At 37.5% G+C, this 20,503-nt stretch overlaps 2 protein-coding genes across 2 annotated transcripts; both read right to left on the minus strand.

The window, feature by feature from the left end:
• Positions 1-1,488: 1,488 nt before the first annotated feature.
• On the minus strand, positions 1,489-9,367 carry LOC134628718 (stromal membrane-associated protein 1-like). Its single transcript, XM_063475468.1, has 10 exons — positions 9,091-9,367; positions 8,498-8,631; positions 7,378-7,463; positions 7,187-7,262; positions 6,927-6,989; positions 6,723-6,798; positions 4,781-4,908; positions 3,728-3,944; positions 2,724-3,061; positions 1,489-2,043 (listed from the first exon to the last, which is right to left on the minus strand). Exons 1-10 carry the CDS (start codon positions 9,206-9,208, stop codon positions 1,909-1,911), a joined length of 1,371 nt encoding a protein of 456 aa, XP_063331538.1. The 5' UTR covers positions 9,209-9,367; the 3' UTR covers positions 1,489-1,908.
• Positions 9,368-9,834: 467 nt separating this feature from the next.
• cenpk (centromere protein K) lies at positions 9,835-17,271 on the minus strand. The gene is made up of 10 exons (XM_063475469.1): positions 17,184-17,271; positions 16,862-16,951; positions 16,040-16,096; positions 14,322-14,385; positions 14,153-14,199; positions 13,986-14,068; positions 13,721-13,819; positions 12,921-13,056; positions 12,787-12,840; positions 9,835-10,545 (listed from the first exon to the last, which is right to left on the minus strand). The coding sequence occupies exons 1-10, from the start codon at positions 17,184-17,186 to the stop codon at positions 10,390-10,392; spliced, it is 789 nt and encodes a 262-aa protein (XP_063331539.1). The 5' UTR covers positions 17,187-17,271; the 3' UTR covers positions 9,835-10,389.
• Positions 17,272-20,503: the final 3,232 nt, after the last annotated feature.

Below are 20,503 nucleotides of genomic sequence, written 5' to 3' on the forward strand. Positions count from 1 at the left end.
TGAGTGACTCACAGCAGAAAAACGCCTTTGGTTCACAGACCTACTCACAGCCCACAGGGACTCTCGGTCCACACTATGGTGCAGTGTAGTTTGGGTCTTAAATCCCATTTTTTCATAAGTCGCTGTGAAATACTTCTGTCCAGCTAAAACTTTCCACTGTCTCAACACTGTCATCTAGAGGACAGCAGCAGCATAGTCTTTTAGAGAGCTGTGCTGTGCTAAATGTCAGATACTCTCAGTGTTGGGAATTAGAATAGCAACCAAAGGCTACATGTCTCTACCAAGCAGTAAAATTTGAGTTTACTCGTGTGTAGGTAGGTAGTATCATGACTTCAAATGTGAAATATGGTAAATTCCTTCTATCCTATTCCCAATTTCAGGTTCTGGATAATGTTACGAAAGATGTTTTTGCAGAACAATGTGATGTCAAGCTGTGATACATGACCTTTTGGATATAATTACTTCATCCAGTTAGATATTTGTGGGATATTTTGTCGTCGTTTTGAAATATTGAATTATGGTTATTAAAAATTAGAATCAAGACACAGTGACCATGAGTTCAAGTGACTCGTGGTCATAGCAACTCATGAGAAAACTGATTGTGCCAGGTTTAAAGAAACTCCCTAAAGGGATTCAATAAGTATTGCTTCAATAAGAAGATGGAAGTGTGCATTACTTGTTCAGAATCATAACCACCTCACGTGAGGCTGTTCTTGGTTTGCAAAGTACCCACCGTCTATTTTTCATTCCATCTTGATGATAAAAATGTGTATTTCACAGCTACAATGTTCTCTTTCTGTGTGACTGTTGCACACAGTGAACTGGTCCACTTGAAGGGGTGGCTCTGGGTGTGGTTCAGTTGGTTTCAGGAATAGTTTGCATGCAGTGTAATCAGTAACCCCACCCTAGTGTGAAAAACCAACGCTTTTTGAACAACTGCCTCCATGAAAACAGTTCATAAATGTAACCTGTGTCGTAAAATTGTAAAGACTAAGTAACAAAAATACATCAAATCAGGAACTTTAGTTTAGTTCATGATTTTATGAACTTTTATGAACTTTGGGTCTGAATGCTTGGCCCAGGATCGAGAAGCACTATAGGAATGCAGACTAGTGGATTTGTGAAGAGGGAGACTCGTGCTTCATGTACAAGGCCAAAGTGCTTTGTGCGAGTCCGCAAACAAGAATGCATCCATGGTACATGTTGTGAAGATTATTAAGTTCACTGTGTTTATTTTTAGGGCCACAGCAGAACTAGATCGAATGTTAGACAAATGTGAGAAATAAAAGTGGGTGTATCCCTGCAACAATTACATTCCACCAATTTGAGACATAAAAAAAAAAGTTGACATCTGTTTTACAGAACACACGTAAAAGGAAATTATTTATTATCACTTTAATTTTATAGGGGACCCACAAGTACTTTAAAAGAAGGTTATACAGCGCTGTACATCTGGGAGCAGTGTCAACTGACCTCATAGTCATACCCTTCTCCCTTTAAATACTATTCATTTAAATGTTCTATAATCTTATAATGATACAGTGATACAATAAAAGCTTGTTTAACTGGTCCTGCAGCTTTTCTGATATGTCGATGTTGATGATGGGACTGTTGTTTCCTTGTCATTTTTTCCAAAAAAGGAAAATAAAAGTTATGATCAAAAACCATACGACAGGCAGAAACTGCCAGGCTGTAATCCTGTATGACTCCCAATTCACTCACACAATAGAGAGAAAGAGAGACAGAAAAGGGAGAAGGAGAGAGAAAAAAAAAAAAAGAGAGATACAATTTTCATGTTCTGAAGGCTGGTCCGTGATTGAAATGGGCATCAGTTCATAGTGAGGTACGGAGAAGCACATCCTGCAACCTCGACTTTTACTCTGCCCAACCACCGACCCGCATGAAGGCTCACTTCCATAGCTGTGTGCTCAGAGTCTGGCCAGAACCGGTGGGAGCCCACCCGCCCATAGCTGACGGAGGTTGACCAAAGGCCATCTGACCACCCGCACCATTCAGAGTCAGCCCTGACATCTGCTGGTTCACCTGGGGATGTTACAGAGGTTAGTGTGAATAACACTAGAGCAGGATCACCTACATCTGACTTATTACTACGCCTTGCCTGGATTAGAAATAATCACTGAAGATTAACTGGGACAACATTATACTACTACTCATCCACCCGCTAGTAGTTCATTACTGAAGTTCTGACTGTGTCCCAGTTCCACCCTGCGTGCTAACTGTAATAAAACTCTAAATAATGTAATGTTTTATGCTAATAATAGATTAGTCTTTACAGCTGTGAGCAGCTCCTACAATTTCTGTGTATACTGCATTATGGGAAATAATTGTGTACAGACAGTATGCAATTTTTATAGCATGTGTACAGATTGCTTCAAGTTTATCTTCAGTTTGAGTGTCCACACTTACAACTAAACTACTTACAGTATATATTAGGGATTTAGTGCATAGTTACAAATCTGCTGCATGCTTGTGCTGCCATCTAGTGAATACTGGATGCTCTATCTCTACAAACTGTACAGTAGAGGGCTTCACAATGGACTATTGTGCAATGCACCAACTCTTCTGGGTGTGGTCACATTTGAGAAAAAAAAAAGTCTCCTGTCACTGTGACATACTTGAAACCAGTAGCACAAGTATTAACATGCGGTCTCTTGTTAAATAACCTCACACAATGCTGCAGTACAGCTAAGCTATTTCCTTACCTGACCCATGTTCCACTGAGCCTGCTGGCCAGGCTGGATGGCGTACATGCCCTGAGCAGGCATCATGCCTGTAGGCATTGCACCACCCTGTGGTCCCATCATCCTGGGGGCCATGCCCATCATACCAGTGGCTTGCGCGTTCCCCATGAAGCCATTAGGCATCGTCATCCCAACCATCATTCCTGGACTGGGCCCCATCATGGGTGCACCGCTCTGAGCCATCATGGCACCCATGACAGTAGTGGGTGGCATGGCTGTACCCATACCAGGGAAGGCCTGGTAACCAGCTGCTGCCTGGACAGGAAACTGCATCTGAGAGGGGCCCATGAACATGCCAGCTGAGAGGAGGCAAGAACATAAAAAAAAAAAGTTAGTTTTTGAGGTATGGGTCTGTTTTGAAAACTTGCTTGTGTGTTTTAAGGAGTCTGTTAGTTAAGCAGGAAGATAAGTCAGCAAAGCCCTGTGAGACTGAGCTGCAAAATACAGGTATCTACTTGTTCCTTGTGGATCATGTGATGTCACCATATTTGCATTACTTTAGCAAGCAAAGTATTAGTCAAGGGCAGTGGTTCCCAAAGTGTGGGCTGTGGCCCTCTGGTGTGTTGCTAAGGTACTGCAGGTAAAAGGAGGCAGTTTACAAAAAAAGAATTTTTTATTTTCAATTCAGTGGATCAATGACCTGAAAAGACTGCATTGCATTTAAATAACAAATAAGAATCCAGGGTTTCTGCATCTTCTAGCTCATCAATGGCAGGGAAAGAATTGCATCTATTAGGTGACAAAACGAAAGCTGTTAATGTAGGCTAATGTAGTCAATCTGAACAAACAAATACACGAAAAATCTAAATTAATCCAATAAAAACAAAAAGGACTCATAGGTCAAAAAGAGTTGTGGTTAAAGTTTTAAGCATGACTGTTTCTACATAAAATTGATTTTTCTTCGTAACAGGGTTGAATTTACAATATGGCACTGGTGTTATTTCAGTTTGTGTGTAAATCCTTACCGGTGGGGGGCTGCTGGGACATGCTGTTAGTCCCATACAGAGACAAGATGGAGTCCTTGGACAGGGGCTTCTTGGCTGCGTCATCAGCTTTAGTGGTGCTACTGCTCTCACTAAACAGGTCGAGGTCTCCCTGTAATGACCCTGAGTTGGCTACTCCTCCTGACACTCCAGCTGCTGGAGCTTGTGTCGGAGTGCTTGCCGAGTTATTGGAGCTCACCTGGAGGTAGGAAAGAGATTGAGATGTTTAGAAGATTTAAGGTCCGATGACAAAAAAAGCACCCATTTTTGTGACAAATCTATGGCTCACACGGTTTTATTCTGTGCTGTACAAACGCAACTACACAAAATTTACAAATTAGCAGACAACTACCATTACCAAACAGCAGTAGATCTATCAATAACAGTAATTTTTGGGGGGTCTTGTGAACTTGACAGTAACTTTGCCAGTACTGCAAACAGCTACAAGCTGTTGTCTGGCAAATATATAGGTATTAAAAAAACATAGTTGCCTCTTTTAGCTATGTATAAATGTAGATCATAAATACAAAATGGGCCTATCGAGCATGATTACTCTGAATAATTCAGCTGTGATCTATTAGTAAGATGTTAGTAGCCGACACCCCCGAAGGCTTTGTCTCTATAATATAGGTAACAAAAGATAATTATTGATTAAATTTACTAAGGATTAATATATTTAAATCTTATACCTAACTGATAAATTCTTTGATTAATCAAAAATCAATGAATGTGGTGATAATAAAAGTAAACACTGCATTAAGCCCCATTTCAATGTTAAGTCAAGAGTGCCTGATTTACTGCATTCATATTCTGAAGTGTGTTTCTGCCTCTCTTTCATTTAAACTCACTGTCTCTCAGTACTGGTGTTGCTGTCATGTGGGCTATTGACGCTGATGGTTATCATTTGCCTTTTTATTTTTTACTGCACATTTAATTTCAGTTTTACAACCAGGCAACAGTGACTGTTAAGCCCTGCTGAGCAATAATCGGAATTTGGATTTAAATCTGAACTGGGGAATGCTTTCTCAGTTTTACCTGAGAAAACTGAGCTGTGGATGTGGATGAGGGCAGGGGATTGGAGACCATGGGGCCAAATATATCCAGGTCATTGTTCTGGCTTGTGCTCGTGCTACCGTTGTTAGCTGATGCAGCTGCTGGTGCGTCTGTGACAGAAAGAAGGAAAAATTAGTTTTACAGGTGGAACTTAAAAAAATACATCAGGAAATAATAGTTCCCACTACCCACTGACCATTTCCTGATTGTGGTCTGCATTAATTAAAAGATCTTTATTTAAAGTTCAGGAATATAATCCTTATAGAACGGGCTAATTGACATAGAAAGGGTGTTAAAAGTGAACAGAACTGCTTTCATGAAATTGTGTTTTCTTTTATTTTTTAAATATTCAACTGTAAAAACCTCCCACAGCTACAAAGCTGCCCATGCAGTGAGAACAACAGCTAGCGCAATAAAAAATTAATCAGCTCACCCCATTTAGCTCACTAGCCACAGAAGAAAAATAACAGTAAACATGATATCCAAATAATGCAAGCAACCCTTAAGCCAGTCAAAAACACAACACCATCTTCTTTTAACTGTAAATAAAGGAAGCCTCTTTAATAAAATGAATTATTCCTATGAACCAAAAACCGATCATAGCTATAATGCTGAAAAAAATAAAGTACAGAAATTTAAAAGCAAGAACTAATGTGAAGATTTCACAATTTAATGGCGAAGTCGCACACTGTTCAAACAAAACAGCTGAACATTAAGACAGAAAAATCTACATAACTTCCATTTCCATTCACATCAGAGTTCCTCTTGGCTCAGAACGAGCTTTTGGGGAGTGACTATTTATGCAAACAGAGCTTGTCCTCATACTGTAAAGGAAACAAGTATGTGTTTATGCATTCTCCTTTATTTCTGACCATTTGAGAAATCAAAGATGTCAAAAATGCATTAATAAATGAAAAAACATTCTACAAAAGAAAAAAAAGTGCTTTAGTTAATAGCTCTTTGGAAGAAGATGCTAAAATCTATCCATGCCAGAAAACCTTGCATGTACTAAAAGACCTACTTTAAGTGATCTTGCAATCAAGCCAAAAGAAAACCTATACTTGGTGCAAGTATGGCAGAGATATCTATGTTGTGCAATCCAGTGTTGCCCCTTCTCCTAACAGCATTTAATGTTACCATTTCCTGCTACACTTACAATACTGATCCAACAAAAGTCATACTCTAGATAAACATCAAGATTTAAAGTAGAAACAAGAAGTTACATGTCTGCTGCAGCAGCTGAAGCACTTCCTCTTTTCAACTCAAAAACCTTGCAGTGGTTTTTTAAATTGAAAGCAACAGAAATAACATCACAGCCACAATTAACAGCAGCGTGTTGAAAAGACGTCAGCGCAATGTTGATACAGACAGCGGAGAAGACGAAGTGGTGTTGCCATCTATCATTTACAAGTGAGATGATTTAGTTGCTGTGTTACAGATATGCTGATAGGTGACACAACCAAACCCTTTAAATATGGTACTTTCTCTCTCCTCCATTGTTTGGTAAACACATGCAGAGCCACATGTTTGAAATGAGAACATGGCACAGCTAAGGGTGGAGACAATCTTTAACGCTGAACCAAAAAGTAAACAATCTCAGGTAACACCACAGCATCAAGATGCAGAGCTGAGCAAAGTGTAGAGGTAATCACCATCACATAAACAGTGATTTTACAGTGTAAATTACAGTGTATTTTGATTGCTAAATGTCATGTACTACATGCAGATATCACCTTGGAAACTTATCTACACTTAAAAATAAAAACAAATAAACTCAGACATATTAATTAGCCTAATTCCACACACAATATATTAGTCATAACTTTCCCACAGCACATTCTACTCTCATTAAATCCCCCAATAAGGATGTCCTCTGGCGATAAATTGATCTGTGGTGCTAAACTTGAATCATTTTCACACTCACCAAGGCCTAGTAGGTTCACAGAGGGTTCTGCAGTCTTAGCAGGGCTGATTTTGGGAGCTGGCTTGGACTCTTCACTCTTTAAAAAAAAATGAAATGGTTGTAAAATAAATTCAAAAGCAGAACAAACTTAGTGTGGATAAGAAAACAATGCTAAAGGGCACATTGAGACAGCTTTATCATTACTGGAATACATGCGAGACTTACCTTGGTGTAAGATGACACCTTGCTTCCTCTGTCGGGCTCCCTTTCTTTCTTACTATCTTTTGGCTGATAAAAAAAGAATAAAAGAAAGAAGAATGAGTGAGTACAAAACATTATGAAGATCTAAATCAGAATCAGAATACTTTATTATTAACTAAGGAAATTATGTGGGTTACATTTGCTCCAAGATAACAGTAACAGACTAAACTTAGAAAATAATACAATAAATGAATAATTTCATGAAATGTTTAGTCGATACATACACTGGTGCCATTGGTCACATTCTTGCTGTAGTATTTCTTCTTCTCATATTTATCCCTGATGAAGAATTCCACTGCTCTGAGGTCAGTGTTAAGAAAAAATGTAACTCCAAGAAAAGGGAAAAAATGGTTAAACATATGCTGCATGGCACTTTTTTTGTTACATTTGTGGATTTGCTCTAAGCGAAGGATACTGGTCTGTTTGAGGTCTTCTGAAGCTATCTGGAAGGTTGGCCTCATAAAGCTGCCTGGCCTTGGTATTACCCATGTCCTGTATACTCTGAAGAGAAGACAAAGATGTAAACAAAATGGATAATGTTAGGATACAGTGTTTCATTGGGGCAATCAATTGACTAAGCACATGATATGTTCGCTCATCACAAATATGGCACAACAGATAAAAATGGGTGTACAATACCTAATGTGGCACTTTTCAGATATGAGAAAATAACCCCCAAGTGATAAGCCAACTTATGCAGTTTGACTGAATAGTTTATATTGTTAAGGTTAAAAATACTGCACCCACATGACAACATTACATTAGTTAGTTTTGGTTTTAGTCATTGACTGATGTTTGACACCAATATTTCTTCAATATTCCTGGCAATTAAGTATTTAACAACACAAGCCTGGATATTTTGAAGCTATCATTAAAATGTCAACTAGTTGTTAGTATGACAGCAAGTTCACTTGTACAATAATTTGCAGTTTAAAGAGTGGTTATTAAGGTAAATTCCAAATGACATAAATGAAGGGTATTGATAGTCCTGATGACAGTGCATAATGAAAATTAAAGCTTGACCCACATTACGGACAAGAAATTATGTCTTTAGCCACTGAACAGAATTTCCTGTTTTTGTGTCTGGCCAAGTTTACTGAAGTGCGAATGAAAAATCAGCAATATTGTAAATCAAGGAAGGTTACATTTAGTGGAGAACACATATGCCCAATCCAAAAAACATTTCACAGTTTCTAACCATATTTATGTTTACTGTACATAAAAAAAGGATTAGAGAACCAATAACGGAATACTTGGCAAAGACATTTAAATGTCACATTTAAAAAAGGAGAAATGCATTCAGTTCTTGTGTTCATTTACATTGTCTTCTTTATTTAGTTTCAGTGTAGAGAAGTTATGGTACACCTTTAAGCTGTTTTGCATTTTTTTGTATTCATGTTGTGCCAGTAAGCAAATCAGTCCAAAGAGGGACTTAGACCCAGAGTCCCTTGACCTCTCACAGCCCCCAGGGCTACTGCCCGGTAGGTCAGTTCAGTAATGCACACAGGAAAAGTGCAAAAACAAGAAATCAGTACCTGGATTTGTTCTGTTGTCCATTGGTCCAGGTTGACTGATTTCACTCTGGATATGTGCACTCCCAGGTTCCTGTGGATGCCAGCACACCGGATGCAGATAAATACCCCCAGATTCCAGGAAGCCCATCTTGGACCTGTTAATGACAGTTAAACCCAGTTTGGGATATGAAGATACAAAAACGCCCGAAGAAACACTCAAACATGCTAGTCTTTGTTGTGACTTGAAACGTATGATGCAAGTTCTACATTCTTTGTCAATGATCTAATTTAAAAAAAAAAAAGTTGGCTGAAGTTTCTGAGAAAGACCTGACACAGTTTGTTTACCGCTTGCAAATCCCGGTAACTAAGCATACGGCGACGAGGGAGAAGCCCTGTGGGGAGCTTATGTAGCTTTAGAGAAGTTAGCATGCTAGTTAACCACTTAGTTTAGCTTAAAGGGAAGAATGTCAGGTGACTAGCTTGGGCCAGTTAGCTAAGCTAAGCTAAGAAGCGCGGATGTTATACTGTTAGTTACCGTTACTGTTTGATTCTGAGTGAAACTGCTAACTTTGTACAGTTAAACAATAAAATCGCCGACAAAACGAACACCGCACCTTTCGCCTCGCAGTCGGCGCAGTACTTGTTGTCTTCCTCTCTCAGCATTTTGGACAGGATGGCCTGGTGCTGTTCGTTGAGTTTTTGGGCCTTCTCTCTCTCCGAGCGTGTCGCCATGGTGTCGGCTTTGATCGGGCAATCTTAATTAAAAGAATTCTAATTTATTCAGTGGTCAATCGAGAAAAGTTTCCGATAAAATAGCATAATCAGAGGTATGATCGCCTCCGACTGGGATATGAAAACACCCGGAACCGGAATCGCTTCTCCGCCCACAGGTATTCTAGAGCTGACGCGGCGGCCTCACCGGATTGGATGGGAAGCGTGACGTTGTATGACGCAAAACGTTTCTGACGAAATAATTTTAATATTTCCGCCAAGAAACTGGAAAAGCAAGGATCTAAACAAATCTCTGCAATTAAAAAAACAACAAAAAAATCGACTAAGTATTTTAAGTATGTGGTAGCTGAAACCATCGATCATTGCATATATTGTGTGTTTTGTGTGGACTGTCTGCACATATTACTTTGTCAGTTTGTATTTTTTTCCTGTGTATTGTTTGTAAGTACAAACATAGTTTGAAAACATTTTCATGAAGAAATGATCACCTCACTAAAATGTTTACATTATGCTAGTTGTTTTCGTACAACATTATGAAGATATCCAGAGATCATTTCTTCAAAACAATAATTACATAGCAACACCACATCTAAAGTTTCCAAATTTATTAAACATGGACAAGAAAATGTATAAACACAAACAAAACACACACACACACACACACACACACACACACACACACACACACACACACACACACACACACACACACACACACACACACACACACAGAACATTACTGAACATATTTTCCTAATTTTCAAACATAATGGAAAACTGTTAAATGAAACCAAAATTAAGATCAATTTAATTTTACGCTGATAAATATGAATTCTCATGAAAAACACACATGCACACGGGATTTCTAGAACACATACTTTGGATAAAACACTCATACATTTGAATTACCCTTGAATATGTAAAAATAGAACTAGAAAAATAGGTGCGCTTACAAGACATTTTAACTAAACAGTATTTAAGAAGTCTAAACAGACAGCAATAAAAAAAAAGTATGTACATAGAAATGTTACACATGCATATAGTAAATTCAGGAACGCCCTAGCATCACTGTTTCTCCACCATAGACTTCCTACTAGCCTACAAAAAAATGCATAATGATTTCCCTGCACAAGCAGACTCAGTTTCAGCACAGTGCTTTAGATTTTTAATGCACCAGTGGTTCAGAAAAAGGTTTCCAAGCGGATCTTAAAGTTATTCTCATGGTGTCTCACTGCAATTCCATAACGGAGCAGCATCTCTACATACGGTGGCCAAAATGTGTCATCTATCGCCACATAGGGGTCGTGCGGTGTGTTCAGAGCCTTGTTCATGAGAATCTGCAGGTTTATAAAAAGGGAGATGAAGACCAGGGTGAAGCATATTTGCAGTAAAGGTACAAGTTTAAAAAGTTTTACAAGTTTAGAGTTTTATTTTGCCTTTACTTCCTTTACTTATTGAAGGAATAGGTGATGGCCACTAACAAAAATAAAGGATATTTACATGATTATCAAGAACAGAAACATTCAATCACAGAACAAGTTAAAAAAATAAATAAAATCACAAAAGCTGCCCTCAGGTCTAAACGTTAGGTTGATATCATGCCTTTTGGTACACATCAGCTTTTGCTGCCATGTGTGATCATTACTGTGAATCGATTAATCACTACACCCTCTCTTTTATAGCACTTATGTCAACCTTTTTGTCCTTTCACTTTGATAAACAAAAGCAGCATGACACAACCACACAGTCCACATGCGTCAGACCTGCTGCTTTCTTTGCACTGGTGTGGTTAAAATAGGGCCTTAAACAGCATCTCTATAGAAAATGTAACATTAACAATGGGTTTTTATAATTTCCAGTTCCACCACAGCCAACAAACGTAGGACTAATTTACATGTGACTTGTTGACATAAGAAATATGCAGCTGCTAATAATTAATAATTAAACACACATTTATTCTACTATAATAGGTCAAATATCTGTTTTGTTAAATGCCTCTCCTATGTGCATACCTCAAAAGGCATCCACCTGAACAGAGTTAACAACACTGATGTTACCATCAAGCATTGTCCCAAGAAAAGTAGCCATTAAGAAATGAGTCATAGCTAAAGAACCACATCTCTTAGGATATGTTTTCCATAAAAGTTGGTGGAGTGCCAGCTCTTTCCTCGAGGTTGATAACTGGGGGGTTTTATCAGAGATAATAAAATTATCTTCAGTAAAATCTACCATTTATCTCAATATCTAGGATACTTTTCAGTCACATACAAAAGTGTCAGTGGTTGATGTGAAAAAAAGGAAACACTATGTGTGAAGCTATCTTCAAAACAGAAGTATTTCAAATATTGGGATGAAAATTTAGTTTATATACTTTTTTTTCCTGACCAATGTTTTACTACTCCATTCCCTAATGTAATTCACCCCACCTTGAACTCATCTTTCACTCCTACTGCACACCTCACCAAGGTCTGGCTGTTATCGTACATGTCTGGCACCAGCCTCACATGACTTCCTCATGCTGTACCACACTTCCTCTCTTGGCACCCTATCATACCCTGTTTGTAGATATACAAACACACAGTACAAATCCTTTTGACCGTCGATATTTCTCCATTAATACTATAAAAGCAAACATTGACTCTGTAGTGCTATTTCTGGGCAAGGAGCCATGCTGCTGCTCACCAATCATCTCCTCTCTTCTCAACCTAGTTTCAAAAACACTTTCCCATATCTTCAAGGTATGCCTCATCAACTTTATCCCTCTATAATTGCTACAGAGATGCACATCACCCTTGTACTTGAAAATCTGTACTCCATTCCTCAGGGATCCTCTTACTCTTCAGGATTGTGTTTTCTCATTTTCTTCATTCATGAGCTCCTTCAGGCGCTCACCACACTCTCTTCAATTGTTAGCACATTTCCATTTCTGTGATAACGTCTTACATATCACTTCACATGCTTCATACAAGTCATTTTCACCTTTCTTAGTGTCCAGCCTCACATTTAACTCAAGCCTTGTACTTTGCCACTTCTCTCATTGCTAACCTCCCAGCACTCATCCATTTTCTTCATCTCCCTGACCATCCCACTTTTTCTTTGCTAACCTCTGCATTTGAACAGATTTTTTTTACTTCCTCCTTCCAAAAACAAGTGTCCTTGTCCTTTTTCTTCTGTCCAGAGGACACCCTTTGAGCAGTTTCCCCCAGAACCTTAGCTGTAGTTTGCCAGCCATCTGGCAACACTTCCGTACCACTGACAGCCTGCCTCAACCCCTTCCTGCACTCTCCACAACATTCTTCCTTCTTCAACTTCAACTTCCCTTCACTCACTTCCTCTTCTTCATGCCCAAAGTCATCATACAGACTACCATCCAATGCTGCCAAGCTACATTCTCCCCTGACATCAACACAGGGGGCCTCTATGTGGTCCATCTTTCCTTTCACATTTCTCTCCTCAATATCAAACCTCATCACCTGTTTCATTCACCTACACGTCCAAAGACAAAGACTGAGATTTTTTTCGATTACATAAAAAAAACTCGAGTTAAACAGTTAGTTTTTTAGTATGAGAAAACTCACCTCCAGAATTTCATTGAGTGAAATCAAGTTTTCATGAATCTCATGAGGAACATTCTGAAAATTAAGATAAAAGACTGTAAGGTGCAATGAATTCATAATAAGGCACTTTTCACATGCAAAGCCATAATCTACACCTTCTTCTTCTTGTTTGTACTGGAATCCTCCTGAGGGAGAGGAACGTGTTTCTCCAGGATGTACCCCAAGCTCTCCATCAGCCTTTCCTGGTAGACCTTCATTTTCTGTATTTTTTCCTTGATGTCCCGGAGTATCCTGTGGAATGCATGCACATGCATCAACATTTTACTCTTCTTCTAAGTTTATAAGATTTATTTTTCTACTTTTAAGATTAGGCTTAAAACTTTCCTTTTTGCTAAAGCATATAGTTAGGGCTGGATCAGGTGATCCTGAATTCTCTTAGTTATGCTGCAATAGGTGTAGGATGCTGGGGGATTCCCATGATGCATTGAGTATTTCCTTTTCAGTCACCTTTCTCACTCACTATGTCACCTCTCTGCAATGAATCATACTTGTTATTAATCTCTGTCTCTCTTCCACAGCATGTCTTTTTTTTCCTGTTTTCCTTCTCTCACCCCAACCAGCTGCAGCAGATGGCCCCGCCCCTCCCCGAGCCTGATTCTGCCGGAGGTTTCTTCCTGTTAAAAGGGAGTTTTTCCTTCCCACTGTCGCCAAAGTTCTTGTTCATAGGGGGTCATACGATTGTTGGGTTTTTCTCTGAATGTATTAGTGTAGGGTCTACCTTACAATATAAAGCACTTTGAGGCGACTGCTGTTGTGATTTGGCGCTGTATAAATAAAATTGAATTCAGCTGAATTAATTTATATTACCCTTGAAGCATTTCTGTTTTCTGCTCTATTCTGTGTAAATAAACACCTGATCCCTTTTGGTTTAGTATGACGCTGAATTCCTACTCACGTATGTTCTGACAACTTCTCCTTTTCAATTTGAAGTCGTTCACTGTGACCACTGGCGGCAGCCAGCACCTGTTTCTTCTCCTCCAGCCATTTTAGTTCACTAAAAACAAACACACAAGCATCACATTTTCACAACTATACACAAAGTATAGCAAAGGGAAAGTCTCTGGATGGTCTCCTTCATTCAATCCTGAAAGGCATCCATAAAACCAGAAGAAGGACAGTAAGTAATGTAATATGTACAGTGTAACAAAAGGGTTACATACAGTTCCTTAGTCTTTTTCAGTTTGTCTCTTTTGGCTTCATAACAGGAAGCAACCATCTCAAGTTCAGAGCACAGCTTGTGCATCTATGGAAAAAGTAAAGATTACATAGAGTAAGTGATGCATGTAAATGAGCAAAAGCAATAGTTCACTGTTTAACTTAACCACACCTCTTCTTTTCCTGCTTCGAGCAAAATCTCTGAATTTTCTGCCAGCACTGCATGAAAAATAAAAAAAGGTCAATTTTATTAAAAGATAAAGTACACAACATTTATGATTTATTTCTTTATTTCTTTTTAGAAACCTGAAATCACCAGTTGACCAGAACTGATAACTTACACTGTGGTTCCACTGTCGACCACTGCTTCAGCTCAGCTTCTGTTGCAGTCAGTCTTTTTACTGACTATGGGAGGAAAAAAAGTCACGTGGAATACAAATCACAATGATGAGCCACAGTGAAGCTGTCTGACATCAAATAAAACAAACACAAAACTCACTTTATCAGCAGCTACTCTTGGTTGCTCCCTGATTTATAAGGAGTCGGCACAGCAGGAAGCTCTACAAATATTTAATCTGGCAGGTTTTTACACCGGATGCCCATCCTGACGCAACTCCAAAGAGATATGCATCTCCTCCCGGGATCAAGCAGGGGATTTTTTTGCTTGTTAAGCAAATGTGTAAACCACTACACTATGGAGCCAAGGGTGCATTTGACCGGGCATGAAATGCTATGTTATTGCCAGCTGGAGTCTCTAACCTCACCATTTAAAGCACACTCAGCGGTTCCTTTTAGTGTTGACACTGCTGATGCTCACAATGTTTACATTTTTTTACTGCTTGAATAGCACTAATGAACTGTTTATGACTATACAAACTATTAAAACAAATTGCTCTTTTTGTAACGTATCTTGCCTCTGTAAACACCTTTCACATACAACATGTTTATGATTAATGCTAATTTTGAGCATCACTGGAAACCAAAGGTGCCATCTTGGCCTCTTCATTAAGTCATTTTATGCAAAATTCATATGTCCTGTACCCATGATACATGTAAAAGATATTAATATTAATGATGCAAAGATTGTGAAATGCTGGGCTGGAAGCTGCTTGAAATTTACAGTATGGTTGATAATTAATCCAATGTTTTGTTGTCATTTTCTATTATTTAGTTTTTGTTGTTCATTTTCTCGTTTGTGTTGGGAAAATAAAGAAACCTCTTTGAATGATCACATACAAAGACAAATTTGATGCTGTAATGTAATGGCTGCAATTGATTAAGATATTTTATTTGCTGATCGGCCAAAGGAACCCATTGACGCAACCATCATCCAATTAATCAGCACACACGTAAAGAAATGCCAGAGGTGTAACAATTTTGAAAGCCAGACCAAAACTGCAACAAAAGAGTTTGCAATACTTTATCACAGTTCCAATTTACAATACAAAGTAACTAAGAGACAAAAGCTCCTAATTGCTCCTAATACATGGGTATCAGGCTATTAGGAGAATTAGAAGCTACTGGAGCCTAAATAAAGTAGGCAAGAGTATTAGTATGGAGATTAGCATGGTTTATCTGGTGAAAATTGTAATGTTTATGAATCATTCAGGTAACAAACTGGAATTACTCACATATCGGGTCTGTGGTGGAATATATACTTTTTTTTCCTTACAGTTATTTTTTACCACATTAAAAAAAACTGATAAATGAAAACCATGTTAAAAAAAAGATATGAATTTTCTCAGATATTTAAAATTAAGGATTTCTACATTTTTTTCTGTAACATTAACCTCCTAGGACCTGGCGTCCACATATGTGGAGATCACATTTTGGGTTGTCTAGACCACAATTCTTAATTTTGCTCTACAAGGGCCTGATATCCACTTAGGAGGACATTATACTGCCACTGTTCTATTGAAATTTAAATTGAATGTCCTCATATGTGGATATCAGGCCCTTGTAGAGAAAATCAGGTAAAAAGATAATTCTTTGTTGGGTCTTAGGAGGTTAAAGCAGCAAAAGCAATGAACAAGTGAACATTTGGAAACAATCATCTCACCTGTTCTTGTGGATTCTCACAAAAATCTGGCTCACACAGTATAATCTCATTCTGAATCTGTAAGACAGAAACACAGTTTATAGTTTTTACCCTTTTAGTGAAGTTTAATATGGCCTTATATCACAAAGTATGTGACAAGGGGCTAGAGATAAATTATCTACACAGATTTAAAAACATATTTACATATGTGATGTGGTCAGATTTTGGTTGGTTCTAGTTTACTAGCCTAGTCAACTATTTTGATTCTCAGAAGAAACGTGGTTCAAGAAAAGTTGCAGATCTCTGAATGCATCGATACTGAAACCTAATGATGATTACCTGAAAGAACCAAATCCACGATAAAAAAATAACAGGTAAGAGTGTTAACAGCTAAACAACAGAGTATAGGCCTATCATATAAGACTATGAAAAAACCCCATTTAGTTTCTATTCAAAGTATTTTCTAATTATACAAGAAAGTGGAAAAACTGTACGGAATTAAAATGTAGTAACTCTGAACAAATTTTCCTTAACTTGCATATCTTGATGCATGCTCAATCATCCAGTTAAGAAAATGTAGTTTTCAGCAGGAGAAATGTTTCATCACTAATCCAAGTGACTTCTTCAAGAACAGAATCAACTTTTGAATCTTATTTATGTAGAAACATTTGAGGGAAAATAAAAGTGGAAAAAAATCATATCAACATCAGTAATATATTTCTCACGTTGTACCACTACCTGGTCACCCCACTTGTTGCAGTGGCTCCATACTATCCCAGTCCCCCCCAAAACAATATGTATGGCATGACAAAAAGTATTTGGACACACTGGATCCACATGTACCTTTTCCAGCTGCGCAAACTGCTCCTCACACATGTCCAGCAGCTCAGACTGGGCGGCCTCTGACAGCTGCGCTGCTGCCCGGCCGTCTGCCTGAACACGTAAACAACAAAGACGCACATTTGTGTACGTTTTAATCTAAAGAAAAACTGGAGCGGTGCAAGTAGGTACAATTTCTTCTAGAGCTTGTTAGCTACAGGCTAAGGTGAAAAGTTGAATGTACGTAAACGCACGTTAGCAAGGCATTTAAACATTATATAATATCGTGTGTTATATTAAGCACGTGTAAATAACGAGAGTTTTTTTAGACGACAATCAGTCTTACCATGTTTAGCAACAGTTCCCTACTCCACGGACCACAACACTAGACGCTACTCGCTTTTCAAAATACCGCCAACTTTGATGACGTATTATCCGCGACAGAGAGGATGTTGGTGAGCGCCATTGTTGCGCTAAAATGCGCAAGCTTGTTAAAACGTTTGTAAACGAGTTTTTGCATAGTTTTAGATCCCATCAGGTATCCGTTTTCCCAAATGAAAGCAAGGGTAAGTACTGAAACATCTTTACAGAGCCATGAACACCAAGGGGCTGTTTTTCCCTCTTTAATAGAAAAAAATACATAAAAAGTCTAAACCCTACTGACTATCAACCAAAGCAAAAAAAAAAAAAAAAAAAAAAAATACATGGTAAAATTAGTTAAAAAACAAAGTATTGAATAATGAAGAATTAAAATAAATACAAAAATGGATAATTATTGATTAAACGTGTCCCAAAGGAGGGCCACATACTTTAGAGGGAAAAAATGCACTTTTTACTATATTTATACCAACTACATTTAGATAGACGCTTATTTATTGCTTACTTATTTTATTAACTTCTTCTCAGTGACAACATCAAATTGCCACTGGGACGCTGACACGATTATGTAGGATCAACTCAGAAAAAACTGATTAGACCGTTAGGTACAATGGGCTGTTTAAGTGTTGATTGTCTGAGAACTCTTGCCACAGGAGTTGATGTTTAGCATTTGTTCATAATGAGTATATAGAGATTGCTAAGATGGGCAATGGCAGTACCTGATGTTGAATATGGTTCATAAAACTGCACGGTAACAGGCCTGACATGTGAAATTTTACTTGTCAACAATAAGGCTGTCAAGTCAATGAGAAAAAAAAAGAAAAAAAAATTTATATATATATATATATATATATATATATATATGAATAATCATTTATAATCTATGTTCTAATGTCAGATAAAATGCTGACATATTGAAAAACAAACTAAATGTTTATGAAAGCATTTTTAGTTACTCTTACTGCCGAAGTTACCTATATATGTTAGAACAGGTGTGTTTATCAGATATTCTAATGGTTCCTCTTAATAAATGTGTTTATATTATTAATATATTTAATACTATTTTAATATTTTCATTTATTTCATATATAGTAAATATATTTTTCATTATTCTAAATGTGTTTATATATGTGATGTGTGTTCACATGTGCTCGATTATGTTTTTATGTGCATGTTAGTAGGCTCTTTTCATCGGCACAAGAATGCATACAAACACTAACTAACATGTACACATGAAAATAGTCATATACACATGAGATCACAGACACTGAAAAAAGAGAGGGTGAAAAAGAAATGGTGATAAAGAAGTGATAAATGTGAAAAACGCTGAGGTAAAGTAGCGTGAAACTAGTCATTACAGCATATTAACAAGAAAACAACAGAAAGAATGTGTGGTTGTGAAAGGCCAAGACATACAATCTGTGTGTAGTGAGAGGATGAGGATGAGGTGATTGTTACATTTTTGATGAAACCAAAGTTTTAATGTTATTCACATGCAATGTTGAATTATTGCATGTGGTCTAAAATACCCAAGTTCACACTACATAAAATATCCAGTATTATACAATTTAAATATGACAGTTGGCACTTTTCATAGGTTCATATCTTGACTTTTACTTAAGCACCGCTTGACCTGCTCAATTAGTACGAATACCGTTCATTAACCCACAAACATACTTGTTATACTTGAGTGCTACACTTGTGGATTTTCACTTTATGTATGCTTTTGAAAGAATGACTTATACCTGAGGTATTTCTATTTTGAAAATATTAAAAGATCAACACTCATAGTTCTTTCAACACACAAGGCATGTGTGTAGTATTAATATCATTCATTATTCCAAGAGCATGTCAGGGTAGAAACTCATTAGACGGATTTTTACAAGGTGAAGATGTAGTAAGGCTGCAGGAAATGAGGATGGTTTCATGCAAGTGTACGAAGTAAAAGAAGAAATCTGTTATTATCCTGAATATGGCATTAGCTCTTCAGTAAGTCTGATAAGAGATATTCACTGAAAGAAAGGCTTAGAGAAATGAGAAAGAGTCAATAAGATGTAGGAATCAAGTTATTAAATTCATACTCATCTAATCAAGAAATTACTATTTTTATGTTATTAGTTATTTATTTTATTTTTATTTAAAAAAAAACAACACAATTTTCTTAAGGACGATGGAGGTTAGATACTCAATATCTGCTTCCTTTTAAATCTTGCTTTATGTCTTTTTAGATACTGTTTACCATTATGATTACATTCCACCTCTAACTTTATGTTTTCATTACCAGTCTTGTATGAACTGTTCCACCAGCCTGATTTTGATCATTCAAATAAAGCAATCTAAAAATATGTATCATATTTGATAATTCAGTTGCAGCTTTATAATATACGACCACTTTCATACACACACTCTTTCATACACACACAGACACATTACACACAGCATGGCTGGTTTGCTGCTCAGTGAAGTGCAGGTCACTATCCCGTTGACACCAGCAGGTGTCTCTGTTTGTCTCAGAAGCTAAGCTGGAGCTGGCTGCAGCTTGTAGCTTGTCATCATCTACACTTTTTTTTTAAAGGATGGCTTAAATTGGCATGTAACGGTATGGATAGTAAGTTTGTTTGTTTGTTTGTTTTGCTTTTGTTTTGCTTTTTGTTCACCCAAATGTATTTTGACCTCATATGATTAAATGATGAGGTATTTACAATTGGATGAGCTTCCAGATGACTTTAGTGAAAATGCACTTTATTCACTTTTTTTCCCCACTTGTAGTTTTTCATGCTTTGTTCTGTGCACCACATAGAAATCATCAATATATGTGCTAAATAACTCCCAGCTGAGGCCACAGATCTAACATTTTCTTTACTTTATCCTTTATCTTTCCTTCAGGGACATATATTCATGTGCTGCTAATGGATTTTATGATTATTTTTAATGTGTAGAGGAGTTTCTTTACAGCATTGTTTCTGCTTAAAAATACTTTCTAAATAGTATAAGTAGATGCTGTTGGAACATAATCTATATTAATTGTAGACTTCAACCACCACCATCGCTAGTTGAAGAAAAGCTCCAAAGTAAACACTTCATGAATCATTTAATTTAATAACTCCTACATTTTTTTCAGGTAAAGCGGTCTACATGGTTTATAATTTATCTACCTGCAGACTTCTGATTACCTTTTAGATGAGTCACAGCGCTTAACTATAATTGCAAAACATTTTTGAAACTATCCTTTCTCCTCCATAAATCATTCACCTGTGATCTGAAGCAGCCTTCTGAAAACCCAGCCTT

The sequence above is a fragment of the Pelmatolapia mariae genome, linkage group LG6 (genome assembly GCF_036321145.2).
Source record: "Pelmatolapia mariae isolate MD_Pm_ZW linkage group LG6, Pm_UMD_F_2, whole genome shotgun sequence".
Taxonomy (NCBI): domain Eukaryota; kingdom Metazoa; phylum Chordata; class Actinopteri; order Cichliformes; family Cichlidae; genus Pelmatolapia; species Pelmatolapia mariae.